Source organism: Dendronephthya gigantea, unplaced genomic scaffold, assembly GCF_004324835.1.
Source record: "Dendronephthya gigantea isolate DGI-Jeju-01 unplaced genomic scaffold, DenGig_1.0 000013F, whole genome shotgun sequence".
Taxonomy (NCBI): domain Eukaryota; kingdom Metazoa; phylum Cnidaria; class Anthozoa; order Malacalcyonacea; family Nephtheidae; genus Dendronephthya; species Dendronephthya gigantea.
Window position 1 is genome coordinate 805,738 of NW_021163023.1, and position 26,626 is coordinate 832,363.

Here is a 26,626-nt window from a genome sequence, read left to right on the forward strand (position 1 = left end):
ATATCATCTGTGCAAGGGCAGTTTCATGGCACAATACAAATGAGTGTGACATGCAATGTCCAAAGCCACTCAATAGAGAAATCACTGAGGCTGAACCTGTCAGTTGTCTAAGTGCCATGGCAAGTGCTATGCTCTTGGGCGTAGGATTCCTTCCCCCAGATGCTAAATTCACAAGGTCTTGTACAATTGATGTTAGTTTGGCATTGTTCTTGCCCTCAATTGGCACGTACTCACTTAAAGTTGGAATCCACAAGTCCAAGCCGAGACATTAAAAAGTTCACATGGAACCACTTTTTGTACATTATCCATTGTCAAATCAGATGCCAATAGTGGCCAAGGAAGATTCAGTTTTGGTATATCTTGGACCTTTTGGCGAAGAATCAATGCAGCATTGTATAGAATTTGTAACTCATTGACTCTAGAATTTTCCTCAGTTTCTGTGTTGGAATTCAGATCATCATCATCAATGGTACCGGTATAGCTCTCTTCATCAAAGTCTTCATCGTTGTTTTCTGACTTGTTTGACATATGTTCCTCAACCAATTCGGAAGAATCCAAATTTTCCACATATACAATCTCACTAACATTTCTCATTTTCGGTACTTAGAACACAAGTTGGGGATAACTTTTCATCAGTTGTTGCTTGAGTTTAAAAGCTCTATATTTAGATGCATCCACATTCTCGGTGTCCTTAGCAATGATAACAAATTTCTCCAGCAAATCTTTCATATACCTTATTTGCTTATTTACAATGACCTCAGTCTCGATTACTTTCTTACAGAAGACATCATAAGACTTCTCGTACACTGATGTAGATCTTTCAGTCTCCAATTGCTTCTTTGTCTCTCTGGTGAGAAATTTTGTATAATTGCAGTAGCAAACTTTGTGATAGGGGACTTCCAGTGCTACACAGTCTTTCCCCCGGATTTGCACAAGTATCCGTTCATCATTCTTACTCACGGCAGCTGTACGTAGAAGACCAGCATCAATTATTTCTGCCAACATGAGTGGGGTTCTTTTTCTCTTCTTAGTTACCTGGTGTGAACAAAACTATTAAACTAAATATCTGCTAATAACACAGTTGGATGTTTGTAGCATTAAAAACTACTTTACCCTAAATAAACTTAATTGACCACAATTCAAGATATTTTAAAACCAAACTCGAGAATGCTGTGCTACTAGTACATTGCACTATTGCACTAGTATAATATATCTATCAAAATGACCATACCTTGTCTAGTGAGAACCAAGAGGCGTCTCTTCCACAAACAATACATATCTCTGGACTCGTTTCTTTTAGGCAAGGTCTTATTAACGCCTGCGACTGATTGGCGTGTAATTTTTCGTCTTGGTTCTATTGGTTCCACTTCCACATGTAGTTCTTCGGTAGAAGTTACAGTTTTAGAGCTAGTTCCTTCTCCTTTTTCTTCTTTTCGCTGTTGTCTACGGATATTCTCTTCATCAGAAAATCTCTTCCAGCATTTCATACGATGGTACCATTCTAAGTTAATGCTGTCAGGGTTCTTCTCCTGTTCTCCATGTATGAATTGACAGATCCGTCATCGATGTTCTCGTACGATTTCTTAGCTATTTCAGCTTGTTGACATTTAAGTTTGGCCCATTTAGACCTACACTCAAGACATTTCTTAAGCCCTTGGCGTGTAACTTTGCAAAGTTGCTCCGTAACGCCAACAAAATGAATAAAATATGAGGATATTCGAGTTTTATAAATATTTTCAGCCATGATTGTTTTGCATAACTAAGAGTGTTTCCACTTCGAAGCATGTGCGTGCTTATGCGCGTGCGCAGTGCGAGTTTGGCTGACAAGCGCATGCGTATTTGCTACTAAAACAATGGCGGTTCGAATATTTCGAAGCGCGAATATATAAAACTTTGGAGGGATTGTTCTCCCAATTGTGCACCTGTTTCGCTTGGGGAACAACGGATTCTGATAAAGTAAATTTTTATCTATTGATTCATGTGAAAATTATGTAGTTCCACGAGGGGTGCAACGGAATCCGTTTTCTAAGCATCTTTTGGATGCTCATCCTACGGCCTATATGCCCACGACAACGTCAGGACTTTCGCGAAAATCAATTTAAATTATTTTATAGGAAAACAATAATATATCGACTTACCTTTTCTTTTTAAAACTTCGTACTCGAGACTAGACGACGGCTACGAGTTTCTGGCGTCAGTACGAGATGACGCGTGCACAAAACGAAAATTTCCCGCCAGAATGACGAATTTCGTACTCGTACTCGTAGTCGCTGCTAAAGCTCTCTATTATAACACAAAATGTTGTCCGTGTTCAGTCCCCTCACAAAACGTTATACGAGTAAGCCCCTCACAAAACTCTTACCAACCTTAAGTGTATTACAACGGAGATTTACGGTATAGAAGAGGTTTTATCATAGGCAGACACGTGCGATATCAATGTTTATCATCCATAGCTAATATTCATTATTATTGGTGCTTCATTTGCAAATTGCAATTTTCGTGCATTTTCGTTTCACAGTCGTCAATCTCATGCAAAGATACGAAGAGTCTGTCATCCCAAATGGAGTGAAAAGAACGTGGCACATTAACTACAACGTTTCCACAAGACAAGCCAGCGATTGTCAAAAGACTGTGCACCTTTGTCGCCGAAAATCTCCAGACGCCGATAAGCCGGAGAAGTGCGAGAGTGGCAAAGTTAAACTATTTCTTCACGTCAATACGTGTGAGTTTACGCTGGTATACAACGACACCAGTAACAACACAGCTCAATTTCACGTGGAATTTTACCCATCGGGTGTCCAGGGCAATTACAATCCTCAACTATTTTTGCTAAGCACAAAAAGCCGAGGTCAGTCAATCATTCTTCCTTGCACGTACATGCGTGTACTTGCGCGTGTAATTAAATAATTATATAAAACCATCGATCCATTGTCAGAATGGATAGATTGGTTGGATTCTGTTGAAGATTCGGTGAATAACATTACAATTTAGAATTGACTTAGAGAAGGTGGTTTTCCATTGGGTGATTTTTTGATCGAACGGATTCAACGGAATCAGTTTTTAGCTTGAATTTCTTTTCATTTGTGACCCGGTCAAGGTAATTCGCTACGGTCGAATTCTCACAATTTGTTCTTATTCGATCTATATTATGTCACAAATTAATGAAATTATCACATACAAGATGATATTTAACTCCATTTATGATTTATTAGGAGTATCGACTGATCCACCAGCAACGACCAATCGAAGCCACAGATCGGAAACTACAACAAGCATTGCTTCAAAATCAGAAATGCAAGAGACCATTACCACTCCGAAAGGTCCAACATCTACAAAAAACCAAGGTATACCAATCATAGCAGCCACTACCCCCGCTCCTCTGCACACCAAACAAGCACAGGTTAAGATACCCCCATTTTATTGTTCCAGTGCTTGTTCCTGCTTAGTTTATCGAAGTCACAAATTCGAAGTTTTTCAATTGTGAATTGTGGCGGGTTTTTTGTATTAATACTATAGTGGCAACAAAAATTGCTTTTACATTTTAATATTTATTCGATTTTTGGTTAAGGAGTACCTCAGTTCCCAACCGCAACCACAACCCAAAAGCGTACACCATCTAGCGCGTCTAATCCAAGCACAAAAGAACAAAACAACACTGGTGAGCAGTCAGGAACTAATCCTACAAAGGCTCCTCCTCTTCTGGTATGCTTGATTTTTGGAAAGTGGTTATTGGATTGGTTTGTTTTGCAGTATTAATCAAGGTGCAAGGATATGTTCTGTTCTGTGGGGTTGGAGACTGACAGAGATCAATTATTAAGTAATTTCAGTAGGGATTAATTACGGGGTAAATTAAGTTATTTCAATCCAGTCGAACAAGGGGGTGGTGTTAGTGTTACAGTGACCACTAAAGGCTATGTTACACGCTGCAATTTTCCTTGCAACTTGCAATGCAATTCTACTTTAAAGAGATGTAAATTAGTGAAGAGTCTTTTAAATGCAAGTGCAAGAAGAGCCATGGAGCGTAATAAAGACAAAAGTTCGGTAGTTGCCAAATCTACATCTCTCAAAAGAAGAGTTGCATTGCAAGTTGCAAGAAAAATTGCACCGTGTAACAGGGCTTTAAGGTGTGAGCGAGATTTTGTGATTTTGTTAAACGTGTGATTCAAACTATAATAAATATCCTCATTATTATTCAACTTGTGACTTTCAAAACATTCTCCACACGTGGCACCTCCGACGGGAAAGCTGTACCGCCAGTAGAAGGAAACGAACTGCGAATCCGTTGAACATGGACGAGAAGGCCAAGGCAGTGACGGACTTGGAGACACGCCTGACACAGTTAAGTTTAGCTGTAAAAAGATCGGAATCTGCTATCAATTCAGGTAAGCGAGTAGCTACAAAAACGAAGTCTCGAAGTGTTACAAACTACCGCTAAAGACACATCGCAATGCAAAGTCGTTCCAGTAAGTATCTACCTAATATGAACGAGTTTTGTGATTGGCTTTTTGTAACAATAGTGTACACGCAGTGTTATGATTCGTCCTTTTATAGAAATCCACTTTTATAGTTTATTGTGTTTTATTGTTATCATCAGCCAATAGCAAAACTTGTTCATATAGATACGTACCGACCTACTCGCTCACGAGGCAATCAAAATAGCCGAGAAAGAGGAACAAACCGTAATAAACGATTGGAGTAAATAACGATAAGGCAGAGCAGTTTGTAAAGCAAGAGGAACAATTAAGATTTAAAGTCAAGTTGTGTGAGAAAGAGAGGCAAATACAAGCTTAACTTGCCAAATCTTCGGCATGAAAACCGGAAATTAAAGAATGCGAAAGTTTCACAACGCGACCTACCAAATTGCCAAAACTTGTTATTTCAAAATTTGATGGCTCTTGCATGAATTGGCCCAGATTTTGGGGACAGTTTAGCGAAGCAATTGATAGTTGTCGTTCTTTTCCGAAAAGGGAAACTGCTTAGTTGCATGTCGACAACTAATAATTTAGTTGCCGACAACTTACTCGACAGACTACGATTTTTAGTTGTCGATAACTTTTAGTTGTCGACAACCATTGTTGATCGACAACTAAAAGTCCCTAGTCTGTGGAGGCCCTAAATTAATTATTTGATAAGTCATTAATAATTCAAGTCCAATACATTGTTGTCACCTGTATAAATTAAATCGCCACGACATCTGAAGTGAATAGTTTGTTAATAGTATCTCATGCATTCACATATCCAGGCGCGCTTTTAATTCAAGGTTAGTACATTCTCATTCAATATTATAAACATGAATAAAAACGTAATGATTTGCCATTCAATTTACATGTATTTTTAAGTTTAAGTTCTGCAGAGGCCGTGCTGCGTATATTCGTAAATCTTTTTAAAAATCATATTAAACTAGTTTGTTTTAACCAAGTCCTGCATGAAGGTGCATCCCAAAAATGAAGTAGAATTTAGTATTAAAACTCGAAAAGTTTGGCTGGAAACTATTGAAAAATTTTAAAATTGAAGTCTTATGATGTGGTTTCCTAGGTGATTGTTAACGACAACTAAACTGAAACCGCGTTATTTGACTATATCAATACTTTTCAGACTTTTCTCAATGCTCACACGCAATCTTATAATGCATGAAAATAATTTGATATCTGAAATGCAGAAAACATACTAATAATGATATCCATTCTTTTAGATTACTCTCTATTACAAAAAAAGTGAATCAACGCCGCCTTTTGTATCGGCAGCATACATGTAAGTAATACTTGAATGTATTCATAACTATATCCATGAAACATTTGCCATACGTATAAATTTTTACCCATTTTTTCATGTTTTCAGGTCGCTGGAATCGCGTTTGAAAATTCTTCCAAAAGTGTTGTTGTTTCTTATCATGTTTACAGCCAAAACAGGTGCAAAGAGAAACTAAAGCCACAGTTTAAAGAGAAACTAAAACCACAGTTTTGCAAAGAGAAACTAAAGCCACAGTTTATTATATCTATGACTAATAGACCTTTCTTATAATGACGTCAGACGCGAAAAGTCTGATGTTACACGAAATTTAATTGGCTCCACAAAACTATCGAGCCAATCAAACTTCGTGTAACATCAGACTTTCCGCGTTTGACGTCATTATGAAAAAGGTCTATTAAGCCTTTCTCTCGCGCCTGCCTTGCGACCAGGCCTTATAGTCTGCCATATTTTGATGGCGTATAGTTGATTTTGGTGGCCGATTTATTTCATTACATAAAAACAAAATTACGCAAATTTCCTGGGGTTTTAGTGACATTGTAATTGTTACTAACTGGGAGTGTTATTTCAGCATTCAGATTTTATATTTTGCAAAGAAAATGCGCGACGAAAAGTTGCATATTTACCTCGTTTATTTACTTGGGAAAAGATTTCTCCTAAGTTTAAGACCTATGAATTCTCGTTACAGTCGAAAGATTTGATCTATTTAGACTTGTTCTGAATGTGCTAATATTTTCGTCTTACAGTCTGTCAATTATCAATTCTTATATATCAATTAAATATTATCAATTCTTTCAATGAACCAGAACTTTTTTTTTTAGATTTTCAAGATGGCTGTAAATACATGCCTGTATCAATGGACAGTGATGTCACTCTACCCAGTGATCCAGGGGACAAAGTAAACCCACTTCCAAATTATGTTAAATGGAGTCTCCTAAAGGATAATCATTGGGATAATCAAAGTTTACTTGTTGGTTTGAGGGAACGCGAAACTGACTCCTCCTGGAAGTGGTCCGTTGCAGATTACGAGCATTTTGCTTTCAACGACAACGGTGACTTGGAAATCAAGCGCATGGACGAAGGCCTTCAAGGGAGATATATACAGAGTTATCAAAACATAACATTAGCTTGCCATGTGGTAAAATTAGACACGCGAGGTATTTTTGTCATAGCACAAGGCAGCCCAAATATGCGTGATAATTTGAACGCGAAAAATTTGTCGGCAATGCCGAAAAATTTCTCACCTTCAAGTTATCACGCATATTCACTACTGACCAATATTTAAAACACCGTAAATTGTTGTCACTGTTTTTCCACTAGCGCGATGCGACATTTTTAATTTTGTTATAGAGCTCTCAGCTGCAACTATCCGGGACAAATTGCGCAAAGATTCGTTCGAAAATTGCTCAGACACACAATCGCTCCCCGCGAAAAAAAAGCGTTAGTGGAAAGCCGGTTTTAAATGCCTACGAAGACAACAAGGGGAAATTTCGTTTTAGACAAATCAGCAAGTTTGTTTACATTTTCACTAACCCAATCAGAATGCATATATTTTAATAGAAAGTACAATATACGTCATTTTACATGAAGTATTAAAATTTTAGGCATTCTGATTGGCTTTGCCTAAAAAATGTAAACAAATATGACGATTAGTTCAAAACGAAATTCCTCCTTGTTTAAGAAGACAGCACGAGTCTCAGCACGTGTTTCAGTTTCCAGGCCAGAAGCTAATAAATTTTATAATATTCTACCATAATATTCTGTAGCGTACGCCTAAGATCCTGCAAGACACAGTCACAGCACGGCTTCCAGCCCAGTCTGATTTATTTATATCAATTTCTTTCTTATATTACACTCTGTCAATTACGTATCATAATCACTTAATCATCATGTTCTTCTAGCAAATTCTATTTACAAGATTATGTATTGCGACATGCATTATATATATATATATATATATATATATATATATTAATATATATATATATATATATATAATTACGCAATCATTTTGATCGCGCGTCACAATTCTTAAAGATTGCTTAATTAACGATAATAGTTTGCGACGAAATTTATATCCGGAAGCTACAATCTGGGACCACGCCTATTAGATAAATAGGGCGTGGTCATGGCTTTCAGCACGTCCCCCTCCTCACCATCCCCTAAGCCCCCTTCCCCCCTCCCCATTTGGTTCTATGTGCACTTTAAGACTATTAATACATTTTATAGTTGACTTCTTCAAAGTCGTGAATACGAGGAGTCGCCCATCCCGAACGGAGTGAAGAGACAGTGGAACATCGTGTTTAACGTGTCCACAGGAAATGCAAAAGATTGCGAAAAGACGGTGTACCTTTGTCGCCAAAAAACAGATGCAAATATTCCCCAGTGCGTGTATGATGAAATCATCCTAACGGATCTCGTCAAATCTTGCCAGTTTTCTCTGGAATACAACGACACGATGAACGAGACCATCCCCAGCACCTCTCAAATGTACCTGGAATTTTTCATATCAGACCCCTCAAGCAAGGACAAACCCCAATTGTTCTTGCTACCTACAAAAGGTTAGTCAGTCTTTTCTTATTATTATTCTTTGCCACTTACACTACAGATTACAGATTTACAGTACACATTAACATGGACTGAAGGGTATACGCTATATACAGCTTAACTGCTTAACGCCAGTTACAGCGAAACAAACACGACTCACAAGTCTTTAGATCGATCCGTTACGATCGGTAAGATATAAAATATTTCGTTTTATTTTGGATTTGTTTAGTAATATCAACAGTTCCACCAGCAACGAGCACTCGAAGCCACAGATCGAATACCCCGACAACAAGAAGCGAGTCTAATTCAAAAATACCAGCGTCCATTTCAACCTCGAAAAGCCCTGCGATTACAGAAAAGCAAGGTACATACCACGAACTTTAGGATTTAAAGCGGGAGAGGACAACCTTGTTCCCAAGGGCCAATCTCTGTGCTTTTCCGTGTTTGTGGCAAAGAGGATATGTGGAGTAATGACTTCAGGGGTAAACGGGTTTGGGCTCTTTATTAAAGTGGCAGATCTAGGGATGTGCAGAATAAATTACCGAGCTTAATTTTAAATTCAAAACACCTTAATAACAACGCTATTGGTTATAGGTTTGAAACGAATATTTTTACATTAATTAAAATCTGCCAATGCGATTCCGATCTTAAACCTTTGTAATTTATTCTGTACACCCCTAGATCCGCCATTGCCTCATTGCATTCAAGACAGAGACTGATCATGATGGGCGACTTGAAGGCTTCTGATTTGCCAAATTTTCCCGCTAAGTGTCAACCATAGTTTTGAAGTATGCCCTCATCCTTCAAATCCCCACCCCCTCCAGTAAAGCCACGCCAATGTCACACCTTGAATATAACCCTGGGGCCGCTTCGCCTTTTGATCTACCAAAGTATAAGAAAGCATTTTGGGTGCAAAGTTACTCAAGCTAAGGTCCAATCTTCCAAGTGGACACATGATCAAGTGGAGGATTGCTCAAAGATAAACATTTGCTAGTACTTAAAACAGGATTTAAATCATGCGGCAACACGACGCTAAATTTTAGTTTTAAGAAAACGTAAGCAACGCAATACAGAAAGTGTGTAGGTATTTCTGTTTTAACTGTAATACAATTTTTAGTCGAGTTCTTTAAAGTCGTGAAATACGAGGAGTCGCCCATCCCGAACGGAGTGAAGAGACAGTGGAACATCGTGTTTAACGTGTCCACAGGAAATGCAAAAGATTGCGAAAAGACGGTGTACCTTTGTCGCCAAAAAACAGATGCAAATATTCCCCAGTGCGTGTATGATGAAATCATCCTGACGGATCTCGTCAATTCTTGCCAGTTTTTTCTGGAATACAACGACACGATGAACGAGACCATCTCCAGCACCTCTCAAATGTACCTGGAATTTTTCATATCAGACCCCTCAAGCAAGCACAAACCCCAATTATTCTTGCTACCAACAAAAGGTTAGTCAGTCTTTTCTTATTATTATTCTTTGCCACTTACACTACAAATTACAGATTTACAGTACACATTAACATGGACCAAAGGGTATACGCTATATACAACTTAACGCCAGTTACAGCGAAACAACTCAGTTAACGCCAGTTATGACTCACAAGATATAAAATATTTCGTTTGATTTTGGATTTTTTTAGTAATATCAACAGTTCCACCAGCAACAACCACTCGAAGCCACAGATCGAATACCCCGACAACAACAAGCGAGTCTAATTCAAAAATACCAGCGTCCATTTCAACCTCGAAAAGTCCTGCGATTACAGAAAAGCAAGGTACATACTTTAGGATTTAAGGGGGGGAGAGGATAACCTTGTTCCAAGGGAAAAAGGATATATTATACTTATGCGGAGTAAACGAGTTTGGGCTCTTTATTGCAGTGGCAGACTTAGGGATGTGCAGAATAAATTACCGAGCTTAATTCAAATGTACCTGCAATTTTACATATCAGGCCCCTCAAGCGCTCACAAAAGGTTAGTCAGGCTTCAAGTCGACCCATTACGATCATTCAGATATAAAATATTTAATTTTATTTCGGATTTATTATTAGTGACATCGACAGTTCCACCAGCAACGAGCACTCGAAGCCATAGATCGCAAACCCCGACAACAACAAGCGAGTTTAATTCGAAAATACGAGCGACTATTACAATCTCGAATAGTCCGACAATTATGGGGAAGCAAGGTACTTTAAAATTTCTACGACTGGTAATGTCATGGGGGTGCGGAGGGGGTAATTACTTTAGGGGTAAAATGGCCTGGGCTCCTGAGGTGGATAGAAGAATTTATCAAGGCTATTTGGGCGATTTGAGGCTTCACTGAGATTTGGGAAAGGTTTTCGCTCAACCATAGTGTGGTGGCACCTCGTAAGTGAGCCCTTGTCCCCCAAATCCTCCCCCTGTCTCAAGTAACGCCGGGCAAAAATCGCATAACCAGGAACCGCCTCGCCTTTCGACCTGCCAAAACACAAGAAACGAATTCCGGTACAAAGTTTCTCAACCTCAGGTTCAATCTCCGCGTGGGATACATGATCAGGTGGAGATAGTAAACGTGAGCGGCATCTGGGTCTCAAAAAAGTTTTGATGTGGGCTGCAGTTAGCGACACCCTTCTGTAAACCACCTATCGACCCCTCCCGTTTATTTGTGCCCGTGTAGCGGGATTAGGATTTTGTGCTGAATGCAGCAGGAATTGTTTTTATTTATTTTCATTATAGGACATCCGTATCCAACGACCACGCAAAGCCCCGAGTCGTTAATCTCGGCACGATCCACCATGTCAAATGCAGTAAACCAGAGTACCACAACCAGCTCGAATACTACTTCTTTGAGTGTTTCAGTTGTGACCATTGTCTTGATTGTTGTTGGGATTGTCCTCGTGATTCTTTGCTGATGTTAGTGATACGTAAATGTGGAAAGCAACGATCAAAAAAACAAAATGAAGACATTAAGATGGATAAAATCCCAAAATGAAACCCAAGTGCAAAGAGAGAGTAGACACTGAACTAAAAACCCCAATAAACTGGACCAGCAGAAAACCAAAGTGCGGACACAGCGTATCCAATTCCATATAAAAGTCTTGTACGAAAGTCTTTTTTGACAGATGCCAATCATAATGTAAAGATCTTGGGCCAGTTGTGCGGAAGTCGGATAGCGATTTTTAAGCCAATGCAAAAATGCTTGAAAAGTAGTAAAATTGTAGATATTAACCCAACTATAAATAAAGAGAAACAGAACTTCAAGAATAGGAAGGTTCAATTCAAATTACCAAAACACGAGCAGCGATTGTAAAACCCACTGTCCACAGATCCACAGGATAGCGCCATCCTTCGTACAACCTGCGCCAGCTTTACTACTTTACTACCAGGGCGCTTATATACTATATAAGCGCCCTGTTTACTACTTTCATCATTGCGTGTGCATGCGTACGTCGCAACAGACCGCAATATGAGACTGGATACGCATCTTTCCCCACTGGGCTGCCTACGCCTAGGAAATAACTCGTTAAAAAAACTCATTCTGTGTTATTGATCGTTAGTCAAAAGAAAAAAGGCAGAAACATGCGAGAGATAACTGGGAACTTTGCCAAAAATGCAACTTCAAACCGATACCTCTGGAGCCAGTACTCCGAATCGAAATCACAGAATTTTGCAATTGTCGCGACGTTCCCCGTTCGGTCTCAAAAATCGCATGTTTTTGCCTCTGCTCGTATTTCTGAAATACCTCACAACTTTTAATTGACGTTCGTATATAAGACGAAAGAAGTGCAATACGCCCAGTTTATTAATGATACCTTCAGTATAACTATGAGTGTGCTAAGTCATGATTGTGGTGTTATAGTGGTTAAAGGTGGCGTAAAACGAGCGCTGACATGGCACTTTCTCATAGTGAGTGGCCAGAGTCTCAGAGATTGTTTTTCTACCGTCATATTGCACTAGAGTCTGGACGATTTAAAAATTTATCTAAGTTACAAATTTTAGCGATGTATTACAAATTATTGTGAAGTTTTATAACGGCAATGTGTATAGAAGAAGGCAGGTAAGTCTGTTACCTGTTTGTAAATATTTATTTTGTGGCCAAAACTGAGATGCAAGCATGCATAAAATCTTGTGATTGCAGTCTGCTCTTGCAACTTGCATCATTCAAATATACGTCATTTCAAAATTTCATCATAGAATCGTACATTTCTTCACCGTATGTCGGTGTGTGTGTGTGAAATATATTCAATTCTCTTCTGTCATCCAGGTCGTTGAAAATGGGCTCGGAGTTCCATATGCAAGTCTTTTTTCTTCTTACCGTTATACGGACCACATTAGGTATGAAAAGTGCACTATAGTTTTAAATATGAAAGTGCGTACATTTCACCGTGATATTTTTTAACTAATCTACCATTATTTCCTTTAATTTACCTACTTTTTTCACCTTAAAGGTGACGTTACTCTGTATTATATGACCGTGCGTCTGGGCGAAAGAGCCAATCTCACTGATGGGTTTAAGTTGGACAGAGGTCCACCTCCGACGTTTGTTGAATGGATTCGCGACAACCATAGCGATATTACCATCGTCGGGCGAATCCAACATGAAATTGGATCGTCCTGGAGAACGACTGTGTCGGATAATGAAACGTTTGCTATAAACAGCAAAGGTGATTTGGAAATAAAAAACATGGACGTGAACCTCGAAGGAATCTATGAACAGAGATCTCACAATGAAACATTCGTTGGATACGACGTGCGTATCACTGAACAAGGTATTTGAAAATAGTCAGAGAGCCTTTTAATTATACAAATATCGTCACAGCCGTCTCTAGAAGCTTAATTGGGGGGGGGGGGGGGTATATTCATATATTCATGTTCGTATACAACCGTAGAAGAAACAATAGCGAACAGATATAATTCTTTTCAAAAGTTCTTTGTTTCTCTCAGTTTGGCATGGCCATCCCCCTATGAGACTAGACAAATGCAAATAAGTCCTACAACCCTCCCCCCCCTCCCACCAATTAAGCCTAGCGATGGCCTTCTAGCGAATATCGTAAATCACAAATAGATTCTACAGTCGATGTCCTCGATGTCAGGCAAAGGTATGAAGAGTCGCCAATCCCAAACGGAGTGAGGAGAAAGTGGGTAATCAAGTTTAACGTGTCCACGGGACTTAAAAGTGATTGCAGATCTAGAAAGACGGTGCACCTTTGTCGCGAAAATTCAACAAAGCCAGGTGCAGATAAGAAGAAATGCGAACCTAACAAAATCATTTGTACAGTTCACATCTCTTCGTGCACGTTTACGCTGGTATACAACGACACCAGGAATTTTACGAGCAACTTTCAGTTCTACTTGAAGTTTTCCCTATCGGACGCCAGAGATGAATACAAACCTCGATTATTTTTGCTAACTACGTATACGAAAGAGCAAGGTTAGTTTATTGGTCTTTGATTTGATAAAACATATTTAAAATTCCCACAGGCTGTAGTATCAAGAGGATCGAAGAGAGAGGGGTTGGGTTGGGATTGGGGTTGGGGTTGGGGCGTAATTACACCGGGGCAAAATATAGGGGACACTACCACACGGACAATCACGCCACGGCACGTCTTCCCTCACGCGTCATGCCGAGAACTAAATTAAAATTAGAAACAAGCAAGAAAGCATTTGGGTTCAAAGTTTAATTACATACCTTTACGACTAGTAGCGTCTTGGGGGAGAGGATAGGTGGGGTAATTACTTCTTAATTACTTTGATGCTTCAGATTTGGAAAATGTTTTTCGCTCAGTGCCGACCATAGTGGCACCTCGTGACTGAGCCCTCGTCCCTATCCCCCCCCTATCTCAAGTAACGCCAAGCCAATGTAGCGTAACCTGGGACCGCCTCGCCTTTCCACCTGCCAAATTACATGAAGACAATTCGAATACAAAGTTTCTCAACCTCAGGTCCAATCCTCCATGTGGGATACATGACCAGGTGGAGGTAGTGACCGTGGGGTAGCGCCCGTGGGGTAGCGCCTACGTCTAGAAAAAAAAATTGAGGTGGCGCGCCAGTTTAATATCACCCCTTTGTACGTCCCATCGACCCCTCGCGCTTATTTGTGTCGGTGTAGCGGATTTAGGATTTTGCACCGGTAAATGTGGCAGGAAAAAATTTTTTCCGCATTTCATTTCATTTCTGATTTATTTTCAAACAGGACATCCGTATCCAACGACCACTCGAGGCCCAGAATCAGTAATCTCGCCACAATCCACCAGGTCGAATGCAATAAACCAGTCTACTGTAACCTGCTCAGACAGTTCTTCTCGGGGTGTTTCAGCTGGGGCTTTTGCTTGGTTTGTCTTATGGGTTGTCGTAGCAGTAGCAGTAGTATTATTGATAGTATTTTTTAGAAGGTTCTGTTCAAGCCACACAGGTTGTGGCAACACTGAGTCAAACCGTCAAGCGTGAGCGAACGTGCAGAAGGAAAAAACACTGGGCTATAAAAAACCGAGGATGCATAAACTGGACAAGAAGAAAACTAGACGCAAACACTGGGCTTTAAAAAAAATAACTGCAGACAACATGTCCAATTCCGAACTTCTAAATAAGTTGAATACTTTTGCTCTCAAGATTCTCGGGAAATTAACGTATTTTAAAATAAGAAGCGATTTACTTTTACCTATATTGGTATATTTTCGAAAGGTCGTATTTATATTAGAGGACGGCTTAGACGTCTAAGACGACTTTAACGTACGAATAAACATATAAATACGAATAACTGTCTAAATAAATAACTTTAAAATAAATATATGAATAAAATAAAATAAAATAAATAAATAAATAAAACAAATAAATAAATAAAATAAATAAATGAATAACTGTCTAGACAAATTAAACGCCTAAATTATCAAATTAAGTGCGTCTAAATGACGCTCTTATTAACAGACGAATTAAGCGTTTCGATGCGCTCGCAACGCTATTCACAATTTTGTTGGGTTTTTTATATTAGATTTACTCTCACAATATAGATCACAGTCCTTACAGCTCCGCTATCACTTCACAATTATTTACTTTTCGTTTCCTACCTCATTATATCTTCTCTGTCATCTAGTGCAACTAATTAATTACTCATGCTACTAAAATTCCTAAAATATTAAACATATAATACTGTCATATACCAGCTGCAAATTATATAGCAACGTATTACATATATAACAACAAAACAGGCCAATTAAGAAGCAGGTATAACGGGTGAGTTCATTTCTAGTTTGAAAACTAGTGAATAATGTTAATGAATCAAATCGCACTATGGTGATTGATATATTTGTAAATAAAGCAGTTTTCACGAATTCGCGTGTAAAGCTGTAAAACAGCTATCACTTTGCAGTTGCTTTCATGTCGCCCAGAAGCCGTGAAATCGCTTCATTTGAAGGCGTCGTGAGAATGGCAATGCTGTTCTAGGGTTATACATGTTGTGCATACCTATTGCTCGCGTGTGGGGTTTCTCTGTTGCGAAAGCGCGTGGTCGGGTCGAGCTTCCTGCTTCCGCATCGTGAATCTTAAACTCCCTAGTATGATATGTATATACGGCGCTGTTACTCAATGCAATTTTCTTTGCAAGCGCAATGTAAAGAGTGTTCGCAATGCTAAGAAAACGTTAGCAGATGGTAAGAAATGTTCGTATTTGACAACTTAAAGATGACTCAGGAATACTGAAAATATTGAATTGCAAGTTGAGTGGAATTCCTACAATTTGTGGTATGCTGAGATGTGGTGAGTGTTTATTCGAGCTAAAGGAGTGTTTTTGTTTCGTACGCGAAAAAACAGACCGAAATTAAGACTCTCGCTTTAGCTCAAGTTAGGGCCCGTTCACATGAAACGAGTTATCCCAGTTAGGCGAGGTGAAAACTGCATATAATGAAAGACTAATCAGGTTAAGCCTTTGATGTGATGATGCGCTTTTTACCTCGCCTAGCCGGGATAACTCGCTCCATGTAAACAGGCCTTTAAGCCCTGGTCAAACGAGAATGATAGTTGATGAGAGTTGAGAAGCGAGAGTTCGCAAGAGAGTTTTCCAAACTCTCGATGCGACGGTCAAACGAGAATGAGAGTTGATCAGAGTTGAGAACGAGAATTGATTACTCTCATCAACTCTCATCAACTCTCATCAACTCTCAACAAAATTTGAACCAGTTCAAAGTCGATGAGAGTTGATGAGAGTGCACGAGAGTGTATCAGAGTTCGCGGTCAAACGCAAGCGAGAGTTGCAACTCTCATTAACTCTCATCAACTATCATTCTCGTTTGACCCGGGCTTTAGTCGAGTAATCATCACTCTCGATCTATCAAATGTTTGCAAATTTATGATAGTTTATTTTCTGATTTACATGAGACGGGCTGGCCGGGAGCGTTACCGGCGCCGATGCGCAGTATGGTGGGAAATACAAATTGTTGTTTACACAAAATTGGAAATGTGTTGCTTGCATCGATTACAGCATTTTGCGCGGACTTTACAGCATTTTGCTGCGGATTTCGCGCATGGTGTTCTTTTGGTTTGCAAAATACAAATAAAATGGAGAAATGATGATGGCATATTGGTGGGCAAAGCAATCAACGATTTTAAGCCCGGTTTACCCGGCTAGCCCACCTAGTGCGTTCATTTAAGCCCGTTATTGCATGCCGAGATCTCGCCTCGCTCAAGCGAGATCGCGCCGAAGCGGGCCGGCCGAATTTTGGTCGCGTCAAATGCAATTCAAACAGAAGAAATATTTACTTTTTACACTGTTAATTAATACGATTTTTTTCAGGCAATTAAGAATGGATTTGAATTTAGTTATGCTGGCGTTTGTCATAATCCCATCACTCACAAGAGGTATTACAAGTAATAAACTCAGGGCAAGAATAAGTAAAAGGGGGGGGCGAAGATAAAAGGGGGGGGGCGAAGAATAATATACATTACCTAAAGGGCGAAAAAAGGATCGTTATGCTCACTCACAAGAGGTATTACAACTAATAAACTCAGGGCAAGAATAAGTAAAAGAGGGGCCATGATAAAAGGGGGGGGGGGCGAAGAATAATATACATTACCTAAAGGGCGAAAAAAGGATCGTTATGCTTTTAAAAGGTACAACTCTACAAAATATAGAGGTGAAAAAAAAGATTTTGCATGAAATCATGCACTTGTTTGCGTTAATAATTCACATTCAAGCATTATAGCCAATGGAATCAACCCTAGAAGTCACATGTGGTGTCTTTTATACGTGATAAAGTATGATGAAGAATGGCACATTAGTCATTGTATCATTTGTCATTAGTATTCTTTTTATAATATTTCATCCTAATTACTACTAAATAAGAATTTATACACTTGGAGCAAATTTATTATTTCTCGACAATCGCAGCGTATTTGATTAAGTAATTTAAAACATTCACACGAGAGCTATCCGAGCTAACGACCTCGCGAGGCAGTTAGCTCAGCCCGAAAACCATACGCAAACGTGAGATATTACTGAATATATTCATCTTTTGCCCGACTGATTTCTTTTGTACGCTATTGTTCCTGCGGTGGGTAAACATGAATAATTTTATATGAATATATATGCACCCCAATACACCCCGCCCCAAATTGGACGGTACGGTCCAGTTGGACCTGGTCATTAGCTTAGGCGGGCTTTTGATAAAACACTCAACACTAATACAACTAAGGATAAATATGTTTTTGAATATTACAGTATTCTCATTAAATTTTCAAGGTGTCTTCGCCTCGATTAACAAGCCTGTTGAAGTAGGACAAGAGGTCGCCCTCCGCAGTAGGTTGAATAAAGGCCCACGCCCAACCTTTGTTGTATGGCACCGCCTCGGCCACAGTAATAAAACACTTGTTGCGTTCATGTGGCGTAAAATTGGATCACCCTGGAGGACGTCCGTGGCAGATAACACGAAGTTTGCCATAAGGAACGACGGCGACTTGGTCATTAAGCGCATGAACGCTTGGCTCGAGGGAAAATACGTACAGAGTTACTATAATGTGACATACGTTGTCTACCACGTCTATATCTTTCCACAAAACCCACGAGGTATGGCTGGGTATAGTCATCTACAACCAGCTGATCTGGGTATAAAAATCAACCAATCAGAAGCCAGATCTTCGACAAAACTGAATTATCATTTCCTTCATTGCATATGACTTCGAAACTCGAAAATATCAAGTAATTTTATTATATTTTTGCAAAAACACTTTATTTTTTCCCAATTTTAAATTAGAATTTAAAATGTTCGTCTTTTATACTATTAGTTAGCCGGAATAGGGAAAAATAACACCAGGCACATGATAACTCAGTTTTGTCGAGACGCCTTATGACGCCATGATCTCAGATCAGCCGGAAAATTTCATCATGTAATGATTTTTAGAATTGTAGAACATTATGTGGCCGTTAAAAGAAGCGTTTTTTGAAATCCTTTTCAGGACTCGGGAGTTTTTTAACTGCGCCGCAATGCCTACGTACACGCACGTAAAATAATTTAAATGATTCTGATTTAAGTATCATGTTGTTGACGATTTGGTGTTTTTTTTAAATATTAATTACATAAATTAAAGAGATTTAATTCTATTTATGATTTATTTAGAAATATCGACTCATTCGCGGCCAACGACCAGTCTGAGCCACCGATCGGAAACCACTACCACAACCAGTGCTTCAAAATCGAAAATACAAGTTTCCCAAGGTATATATATCAACCATTTCAGCATCTTATTGGTAAGCCCTCCCCCCCCCGCCGCGAAGAAGCACGGGTTAAGATACCCCAGTCTATTGTCTCGATGGCTGTCTAGTTTATCAAAAGCCGTGTTTACACGAAGGGGCTGACATTTACCTGACATTTACCCGTACCTGAGAAGTACCTAACCAAGTTTTACAGGGTGTGTTTACACCAGTTACCTAACGGGACTTATATACATACACGCAACATAAAGTACTTTGAGAAGAGTATTAAAATCAGCTTGCAGTTCTTTGTTTGTTTATTTCGTACAAACTACAAAGCCTCGTAAAAGAATACGACGTAGTGATTACTGGGATTAATGGCAAACAACGATTTCATGCAAAATTAAAAAAATATGATATAACTTATCGCCAAGTTCCGAAATTCGCCATGTAGCTAATTATCAACTCTGAACTTCCTTCTAATTTTTGCAAAATCGCGCTAAAATTCCAAGACCGCTAAATGCTGACATCAAAGACTCGAATTTACGTTTGTTGTCATGGAAATTAGCTTCGACCACACTTGGGTCAATGAAAATGTGTTTACACCGGCAGACTGACCTGAGACTTACCTAGGACTTACCTAATACCATGTTTTCAGGCCACCTCTAATGCTTGGCCTGAAATCATGGTCTTAAGTCGGTCCTAGGTCGGTCTTAGATCAGTCCTAGTGCGTTTACACTACAGGACTAACTGCTTAAGTTAGGTCTTAGTTCAGGTATAGGTCTCTAGTGTAAACACTGCTAAAGACTTTAGTACAATTTTTTTTCACATTATTCACCTTTTTAACTTTTTTTTTTTCTATTTTTAATTAGGGGTATCCCAAGTACCAACGACAACCACAACCCAAGGGCATGCACAAACTAGCGCCTCAAATGCTAAAAGTAAAGCTATCATCACCACCCCGAAAAGTCGACTGAGCACAAACAAACAAAACGTCACTTGCTTCAAAAATCATACAACAGAGCAGTCAGTAAATATTCCTAAAAAATGCTCCTCGTCTTCTGGTGTCTCTGATTGTTGGAAAGTGGTTATTGGATTGATTTGTTTTGCAGCATTAGCAGTAATATAACATTAGTATTTGTGGTCGTCAAGTTTCACAGGGAGCGAAGATTTGACATTATTTTATTGTGGACAATTTGGCAAAAAAGTTGGCGAATTCAAATTGAAAATGGATTATCTGGAAATTGATGATGTAGAACAAACAACCTTGTATTGAAATAAGATGATATAAACGTTTAGAGGTGGGTTCAAGAAAAGGGGAAATGCTTTCTAGTGGTCCAGTTAACCATGCTGGGTCATTGGTGTCAAGTTTAGGTCTTTGGTGTCAAGTTTATATGACGTAACCGCAACCGAGGCACAATCAATATAATAAGTAGAAACGATTTTGGTGATCTCATCTAAATAAACGGTTTATCTATGTATCTATCTTATTCTTTACTGTGATACACAGTATACAGTACAAGCTTCAAATTATAGCAATAAATTGCTATAACGGCAAAGCAGTCCAACTGAGCAAGCATCAAGTAAGTTTATTTGTTTTAATGTGGTTGAACTTGTTGAATATTTAATCAAATGTTATTTGTTTTAACATACTCATACTGTGTGGAAACCAGTCTGATCAATCATGCATTTCAAAGTGTTTTCCGCATGTTTTTGAATTTTGAGATGACTTTTGTATCGCTTTAAAAGCCAGGCGGCCGCCGCACACGAGAGCTGTTAGGGACCTTAAGCATGTAGGATGGCAACACGACGACGACGTGGCTGGAATACTCCTTTAAATTAATGTTATGTGAAGCGTTGTTCTATATCATCAACTGTACCAATTTAACGATATATAAGACGTCGAAAACATTAGGGACAATGCTATAGAGCCTAATTCGAGGTAGCGCTCACTGGGTCCTGAAATGCTGACGTTTTACATAGGACGTAATAAACGACGTTTTGCCGTTGTAAACAGAACGTAGATCACGTCTAAAACTCCCATAGGTATTTAATAATTATTTCTTTTCAATTAAGCATTGTATTGATAGCTGCCGTCGTCGTGTTCCGTCCTACATGCTTTAGGTCCCATTATTTGCTGAGCTGAAGACCACACGAGGCTGTTAGCTCAGCAAGTTATTCTCGTGTGCGGATAGTATTTCGTGAGGAATTCGCCTCGAGAGGCAAATTTTTCACGTGTGAGGATGGTTTTTCGGGCTGAGCTAACTGCCTCGCGAGTTCGTTGGCTCAGCTGATAGCTCTTGTGTGCGGCGGGCTTTATAGTCCCGGTTCGGAAACTGTTCTGGGGCCGGTTGTATCAAGCCCGTTTAGCTTAAACGGTAGATAAGTCAAAATTAAATAACACTCGTACATCTCTCTTGAATGAGTGAACTTGAATATTATGCACTGAATATGTAGTTGTAAACAGTATCTTTGTATTAAGGTTAAAAACATTTAGTTTGCTTCTGGAATAAAACGATAGACTGTTATTTTTCGTTATGTTGCATTCATTATCGTTCACATAAATTATAAATACACTGACAACCACGCACATTTACTAACATATACGAAACACACATACACACAATATTTCCAACAATGTACACTACCTCGGGAAATAGTGAGTTTTGTTTTCCCTCGAGTCTCAATGTTTCCTTGACTTCGTCTCGGGAGACATTCAGACTCTTGGGAAAACAAAACTCATTTTTTTCCGCGGGAGCATACATAACATGAAATAAGTGTAAGAGATTAAAGATTACCAACATGCAAGCATGCAACATTCCGAGCTTTCCGCATTTTGGCGTTTGCTGACGTGCGTTGACGTGCGTAAAATTATAACTGTGATATGTTCAGTAATAAATCATCGTTTTCGACTATAAAGTAGATGTAACTTTCTTGTTAACATGCTTGGTCATGCACTGTGTTGTCAAGTTTAGATGACGTAACCAGAACAATTATATAAGGCAAAATGCATAAAATAGAAAGATTATGCCGATTACATCAGACATATACACATTAAACTGGTTATCGTTGTGAATGGTCATTCAGCGATTGTCGTACCCATACAAATTATAGCGATTTGTTATAACGGCAAAGAAGTATCAAGCAGCGACAAGCACTGGGTGAGTTTATTTGTTATGGCAATAACATTTTACCTGAACTTGAATTTCTGATTTATATTTCTGATTTATAGCATTACCATGCATGCCGATTGACATAAGAAAGGTTGCCAGTCAAGGCACTTTTTACTATAAAAAATACCGGCCCGTCTCAGCAGGCGTCGTTCAAATATAGTAATTTAGGAAAACGTGATGTGATATTTGTAAATATGGCTGGCTGGGTTTAGAAATTTATCGATAAAAACTGAGTTATCAAACCATTATATGAAACCATTATACTTTTACCAACATCTAAAGTGAGAAAGAAGTCTGTCGAATTGCCTTAAACAGGAAATGTACTCATATATCATGCAGGAAGTTTTAAGAGGCAAATCATGTTGATACTAGCTCGTATTTTCCATTTTTCCTTGAATGTCAGATTACAACAGTTATTAATATTTTTGCTGTAATAATCAGACAACGGCTAATTTAGTGGCTAAATCTACTTGTGAGCAATCTAAACGAATAATAAAAATTTCTTCGTGGGGAAATCCCCCGAGCGAGCGGGGAATTCCCGCAGGTGATGCTGTTGACATGCGTACATCTGTCCAATTATTTTCGATATTATATCATCACTCTCGACCATCAAAACGCGCATGCAAATTGCATGTATGATTTCATATATCATTCAACGATAATATATTTTGACTGCTCGCTATTTAACGATAATATATTTTGACGATTCGCTTTCCAACCGGCGAATCACAGGCGAATTTATTCGCGCGACCTGATGAAAACAGTAGGAAGCAATTCTACCTCTACTACCTCGCGCCGAATTCAGTTTCGCAAACCAATCACATTTCACCGAGTTTAAACTGGGTCTTATCACCAATCAGACAGTGAGTTACTTATAATACTGTTTTAAAATACAACTTTTTTCACAGGTGAATTAAAGTAGTTACAGGATTTGGAGTCAGTTATGCTGGCGTTTTTTATTATCACGTTGATTAATGCGAGAGGTATGCAAAAGAGGGGGGGGGAGTCACATACATTACCGTCGTTATCATCTAAGCGTGTACCAGTGAACTGTAATAAAACCTAAAACCCTAACTTTGCCGCCATCTTTGAAGCCAAATATGAGTTTTTGCTAATTTTTATAAGAATTTAACGAGCAACAAGTATCACGGTCAAGTATCACGCTGAACTATAGGAGTCAGCGTTTCAGTTGATTTTACAGTTCACTCACTTCGCTGGCATGTACACGTGATCATAAAACATGTTTTTTAAAATTAGATTCAAAGTTGTAACGTTTGGGCGGTGAAGTCAACTTTTTTCAAGCGCATTCAGTCAATCAAATTTGGAAGAAATTACCTGTAATTTCTATTCTAAATTACCTATAATTTCTATTCTAAATTACCTATAATTTCTATTCTAAACTACCCATAATTTCTTCCAAATTTATTGACTGAATACATTGCGTATAGCAATTGAAACTTTTATCAGTTTGCGCTTCAAACAAGTTGTCTTTACCGCCCAAACGTTACAACTCTGAATCTAATTAAAACATGTTTTATGATCACGTGTACACACTTAGATGATAACGATGGTACTTGCCTGGATAAACGTTTTGTTTTAATTTCAAGGGGTCTTTGGCTTTTTCTCGTATGACATGTCTGTTCGTGAGGGGGAAAAAGTCATTCTTTCCAGTGGAATTAGTCAGGACAATCACCCCACTGCAACCTTTGCCCTATGGCACCGCCTCGACCACGGTAAAAAAACCCTTGTCGCGTCGATGTGGCGGCGTAAAATTGGATCACCCTGGAAGACGTCCGTGGCAAATAACACGACGTTTGCCATAAGCAACGACGGCAGCTTAGTAATCAATCACATGTTCGCGAGCTTCGAAGGAGAATACGTACAGAGTTATCGTAGTGTAACATACGTTGACTACTACGTCCATATCACTCGAGATAGCCCACGAGGTATGGCTGAGCGTAGTAGCACATCATTATTAAACTAGGACTACATCAATAAACTATATCATTAAACTGCGGTAGTAGCCACTAGCGGCATAGACGCATAGTCATGATCGTTTTGTAAAGAGATATTATATTAAGATCAATTTAAGATCGTTTTGTAAAGAGATTTAAAGAGATAATAAGTGTGCGATATTTAACAGTTATTCTGCGAACTCGAGTCGTAATGTCGTATATGAGCTGATAGACGAGAGTGAGCAAACATTGTCGCCCTTTCGGTGCATTTTGGTGTGCTATTATCAACTAGGCTTGGATTTCTATTTCACTCAACTCCCCAAATCTTTCCGCCATTTTCTTTTCTTTCTCTACTACTTAGACAGATATGAGCTAATATCTGTCTAGTAGCCAACCAATGAAATTGCAGCATACCTCATATCCGACGCTTGTGTATATAATAACTATGTTTATCATGCATCTACAGTTTCATAATGTCCTTTTTGAATCGAGCCAGGCTTACAAATGATAGCTAATATTCAATATTATTGGCGCTCCATTTGCAAATTGCAAAATGAACAGCATTTTTCATGCATTTTTGTTTCACAGTTGACGTCGTCAATGTCAAGCATAGATACGAAGAATCTGTCATCCCAAATGGAGTGAAAAGAACGTGGCACATTAACTACAACGTTTCCACAAGACAAGCCAGCGATTGTCGAAAGACCGTGCACCTTTGTCGCCGAAAATCTACAGACGCCGATAAGCCGGAGAAGTGCGAGAGTGGCGAAATTAAATTAATTCTTCACGTCAATACGTGTGAGTTTACGCTGGTATACAACGACACCAGTAACAACACAGCTCAATTTTACGTGGAATTTTACCCATCGGATGTCCAGGGCAGTTACAATCCTGAATTATTTTTGTTAAGCACAAAAAGCCGAGGTCAGTCAATAATTCTGCTTTGCACGTGTGCATGCGTGTACTCGCGCGTGTAATTTAAAAATTCAAATAATCAAATGATACCTAAAAGTAATAAAACCATCCAGATTTGGTGTATAACAATTTAGAGAAGAAATCAGTTTTTAGCTTGAATTTCTCTTCATTTGTGACCCGGTCAAAGTAGACCACAAATTTAAATTACCACATTCAAGATATTTAATTCCATTATATATATGATTTATTAGGAGTATCAACTGATCCACCGATAACGACCAATCGAAGCCGCAGACCGGAAGCTACAACAACCATTGCTTCAAAAATACAAACAACCATCACCACCCAGAAAGGTCATACAGTTGCAAAAAAGCAAGGTATACCAATCATAGCATGGGTTAAGATACCCCCAGTTTATTATCCCAGTAGCTGCTTAATTCATGGAAGTCTTTTAATAGTGGCAGCAAAAGTGGCAACAAAAATTGCTTTCACATTTAAATATTTATTCGATTTTTGATTAAGGAGAACCTCTGTTCCCAACGGCAACCACAACCCAAACACGTACACCATCTAGCGCATCTAATCCAAGCACAAAAGTACAAGACACCACTGGCTTTCCTACAACCGAGCAGTCGGGAACCAATCCTACAAAGGCTCCTCCTCTTCTAGTATGCCTGATTTTTGGAAAGTGGTTATTGGATTGGTTTGTTTTGCAGGATTGGTTTGTTTTGCAGTATTGATAGATTATGCGGTCATCAAGTATTTTCGCAGGGTGGGAAGATATGTTGTGTGCTGTGGACAATTTGGCGAAAAAGGTGAATTCGAACTACAGTAGTTGAAAATGGATTATTATTTGATGATACCAATCAAGTAATGTGTATAGCAAAAATGAGGAGGTACACCCCTTCCCTAATACCCAGCCATTTTCCCACCCCCTGTAAGTTTTGGCCTTGTTCATAGGTGTGCATGATGCTGGGGGGGGGGGCAGCAAGGAGGAGCTGCCTGCCAAGAAACATTTGAATGATTGAATCCACTAAGTTGGGTAAATTTTTAGTGAATTTCACCAAACTTTGTGTACCTTTGGCTTAGTCAGATAATTTGCAAGTCAGGTTATTTTTAAGAAATCATTTGCCTGCCCCCTTTTTAGACCGTATGCCTATGCTTGTGATAGCAAGTTGTATATAATGATAATTCTTATGCAATCTTTATTGCCCTGTTATTCAAATTGGCATGAAAATGTGACAAGTTTCAATGTTGATCGAGATAGCTAGCTTCACTGTGCATCAAATTTTAGAATAGTTATATTTATAGATATGAATGCATTTTATTAAATTATTTTAATTTAATATATTTTATTCATAGTATATTTTCAAATTGAATTAAGTATTGGACATATGTATATTTATTATATATGTGTATTTGTGTAAACATACATAATTTTTTATTAATAAAATAACAATATGCAGTTCAGCTGCATTGAATTTATTTATGAAGCATCTTTAAAACATAAAGTCGGTGTTTATATATTTTAATGGCCATCTCCATGATGTGCACAAGTATCTTGTAACCAGGGGCGTAGAAGGCATGTTTAAGTTGGGGGGGGGGCATTAACGTCTAGGGCACTTAAAAA

At 38.8% G+C, this 26,626-nt stretch overlaps 3 protein-coding genes across 5 annotated transcripts; all 3 read left to right on the forward strand.

Moving 5' to 3' along the window:
* The first annotated feature begins 2,525 nt into the window (after positions 1-2,525).
* On the forward strand, positions 2,526-3,903 carry LOC114519649. Its single transcript, XM_028539813.1, has 3 exons — positions 2,526-2,848; positions 3,213-3,344; positions 3,569-3,903. Exons 1-3 carry the CDS (start codon positions 2,530-2,532, stop codon positions 3,754-3,756), a joined length of 639 nt encoding a protein of 212 aa, XP_028395614.1. The 5' UTR covers positions 2,526-2,529; the 3' UTR covers positions 3,757-3,903.
* A 2,865-nt stretch (positions 3,904-6,768) lies between these two features.
* Positions 6,769-11,187, forward strand: LOC114519393 (integumentary mucin C.1-like). Its single transcript, XM_028539518.1, has 7 exons — positions 6,769-6,905; positions 7,978-8,309; positions 8,525-8,659; positions 9,413-9,745; positions 9,938-10,072; positions 10,348-10,482; positions 11,012-11,187. Exons 2-7 carry the CDS (start codon positions 8,207-8,209, stop codon positions 11,185-11,187), a joined length of 1,017 nt encoding a protein of 338 aa, XP_028395319.1. The 5' UTR covers positions 6,769-6,905; positions 7,978-8,206.
* Positions 11,188-16,997: 5,810 nt separating this feature from the next.
* LOC114519634 lies at positions 16,998-26,306 on the forward strand. 3 transcript variants are annotated; one of them, XM_028539797.1, is made up of 8 exons: positions 18,072-18,329; positions 18,880-18,978; positions 19,826-20,536; positions 23,035-23,109; positions 23,734-24,072; positions 24,670-25,005; positions 25,248-25,373; positions 25,519-26,306. In XM_028539797.1, the coding sequence occupies exons 4-8, from the start codon at positions 23,070-23,072 to the stop codon at positions 25,734-25,736; spliced, it is 1,059 nt and encodes a 352-aa protein (XP_028395598.1). In that variant the 5' UTR covers positions 18,072-18,329; positions 18,880-18,978; positions 19,826-20,536; positions 23,035-23,069; the 3' UTR covers positions 25,737-26,306. The 3 variants fall into 3 exon arrangements, with proteins under 3 accessions (XP_028395599.1, XP_028395598.1, XP_028395596.1); XM_028539795.1 differs by lacking the exons at positions 18,072-18,329; positions 18,880-18,978; positions 19,826-20,536 and adding an exon at positions 21,432-22,114; XM_028539798.1 differs by lacking the exons at positions 23,035-23,109; positions 23,734-24,072; positions 24,670-25,005; positions 25,248-25,373; positions 25,519-26,306 and adding an exon at positions 16,998-17,125 and having other exon boundaries at positions 18,006-18,329; positions 19,826-21,324.
* Positions 26,307-26,626: the final 320 nt, after the last annotated feature.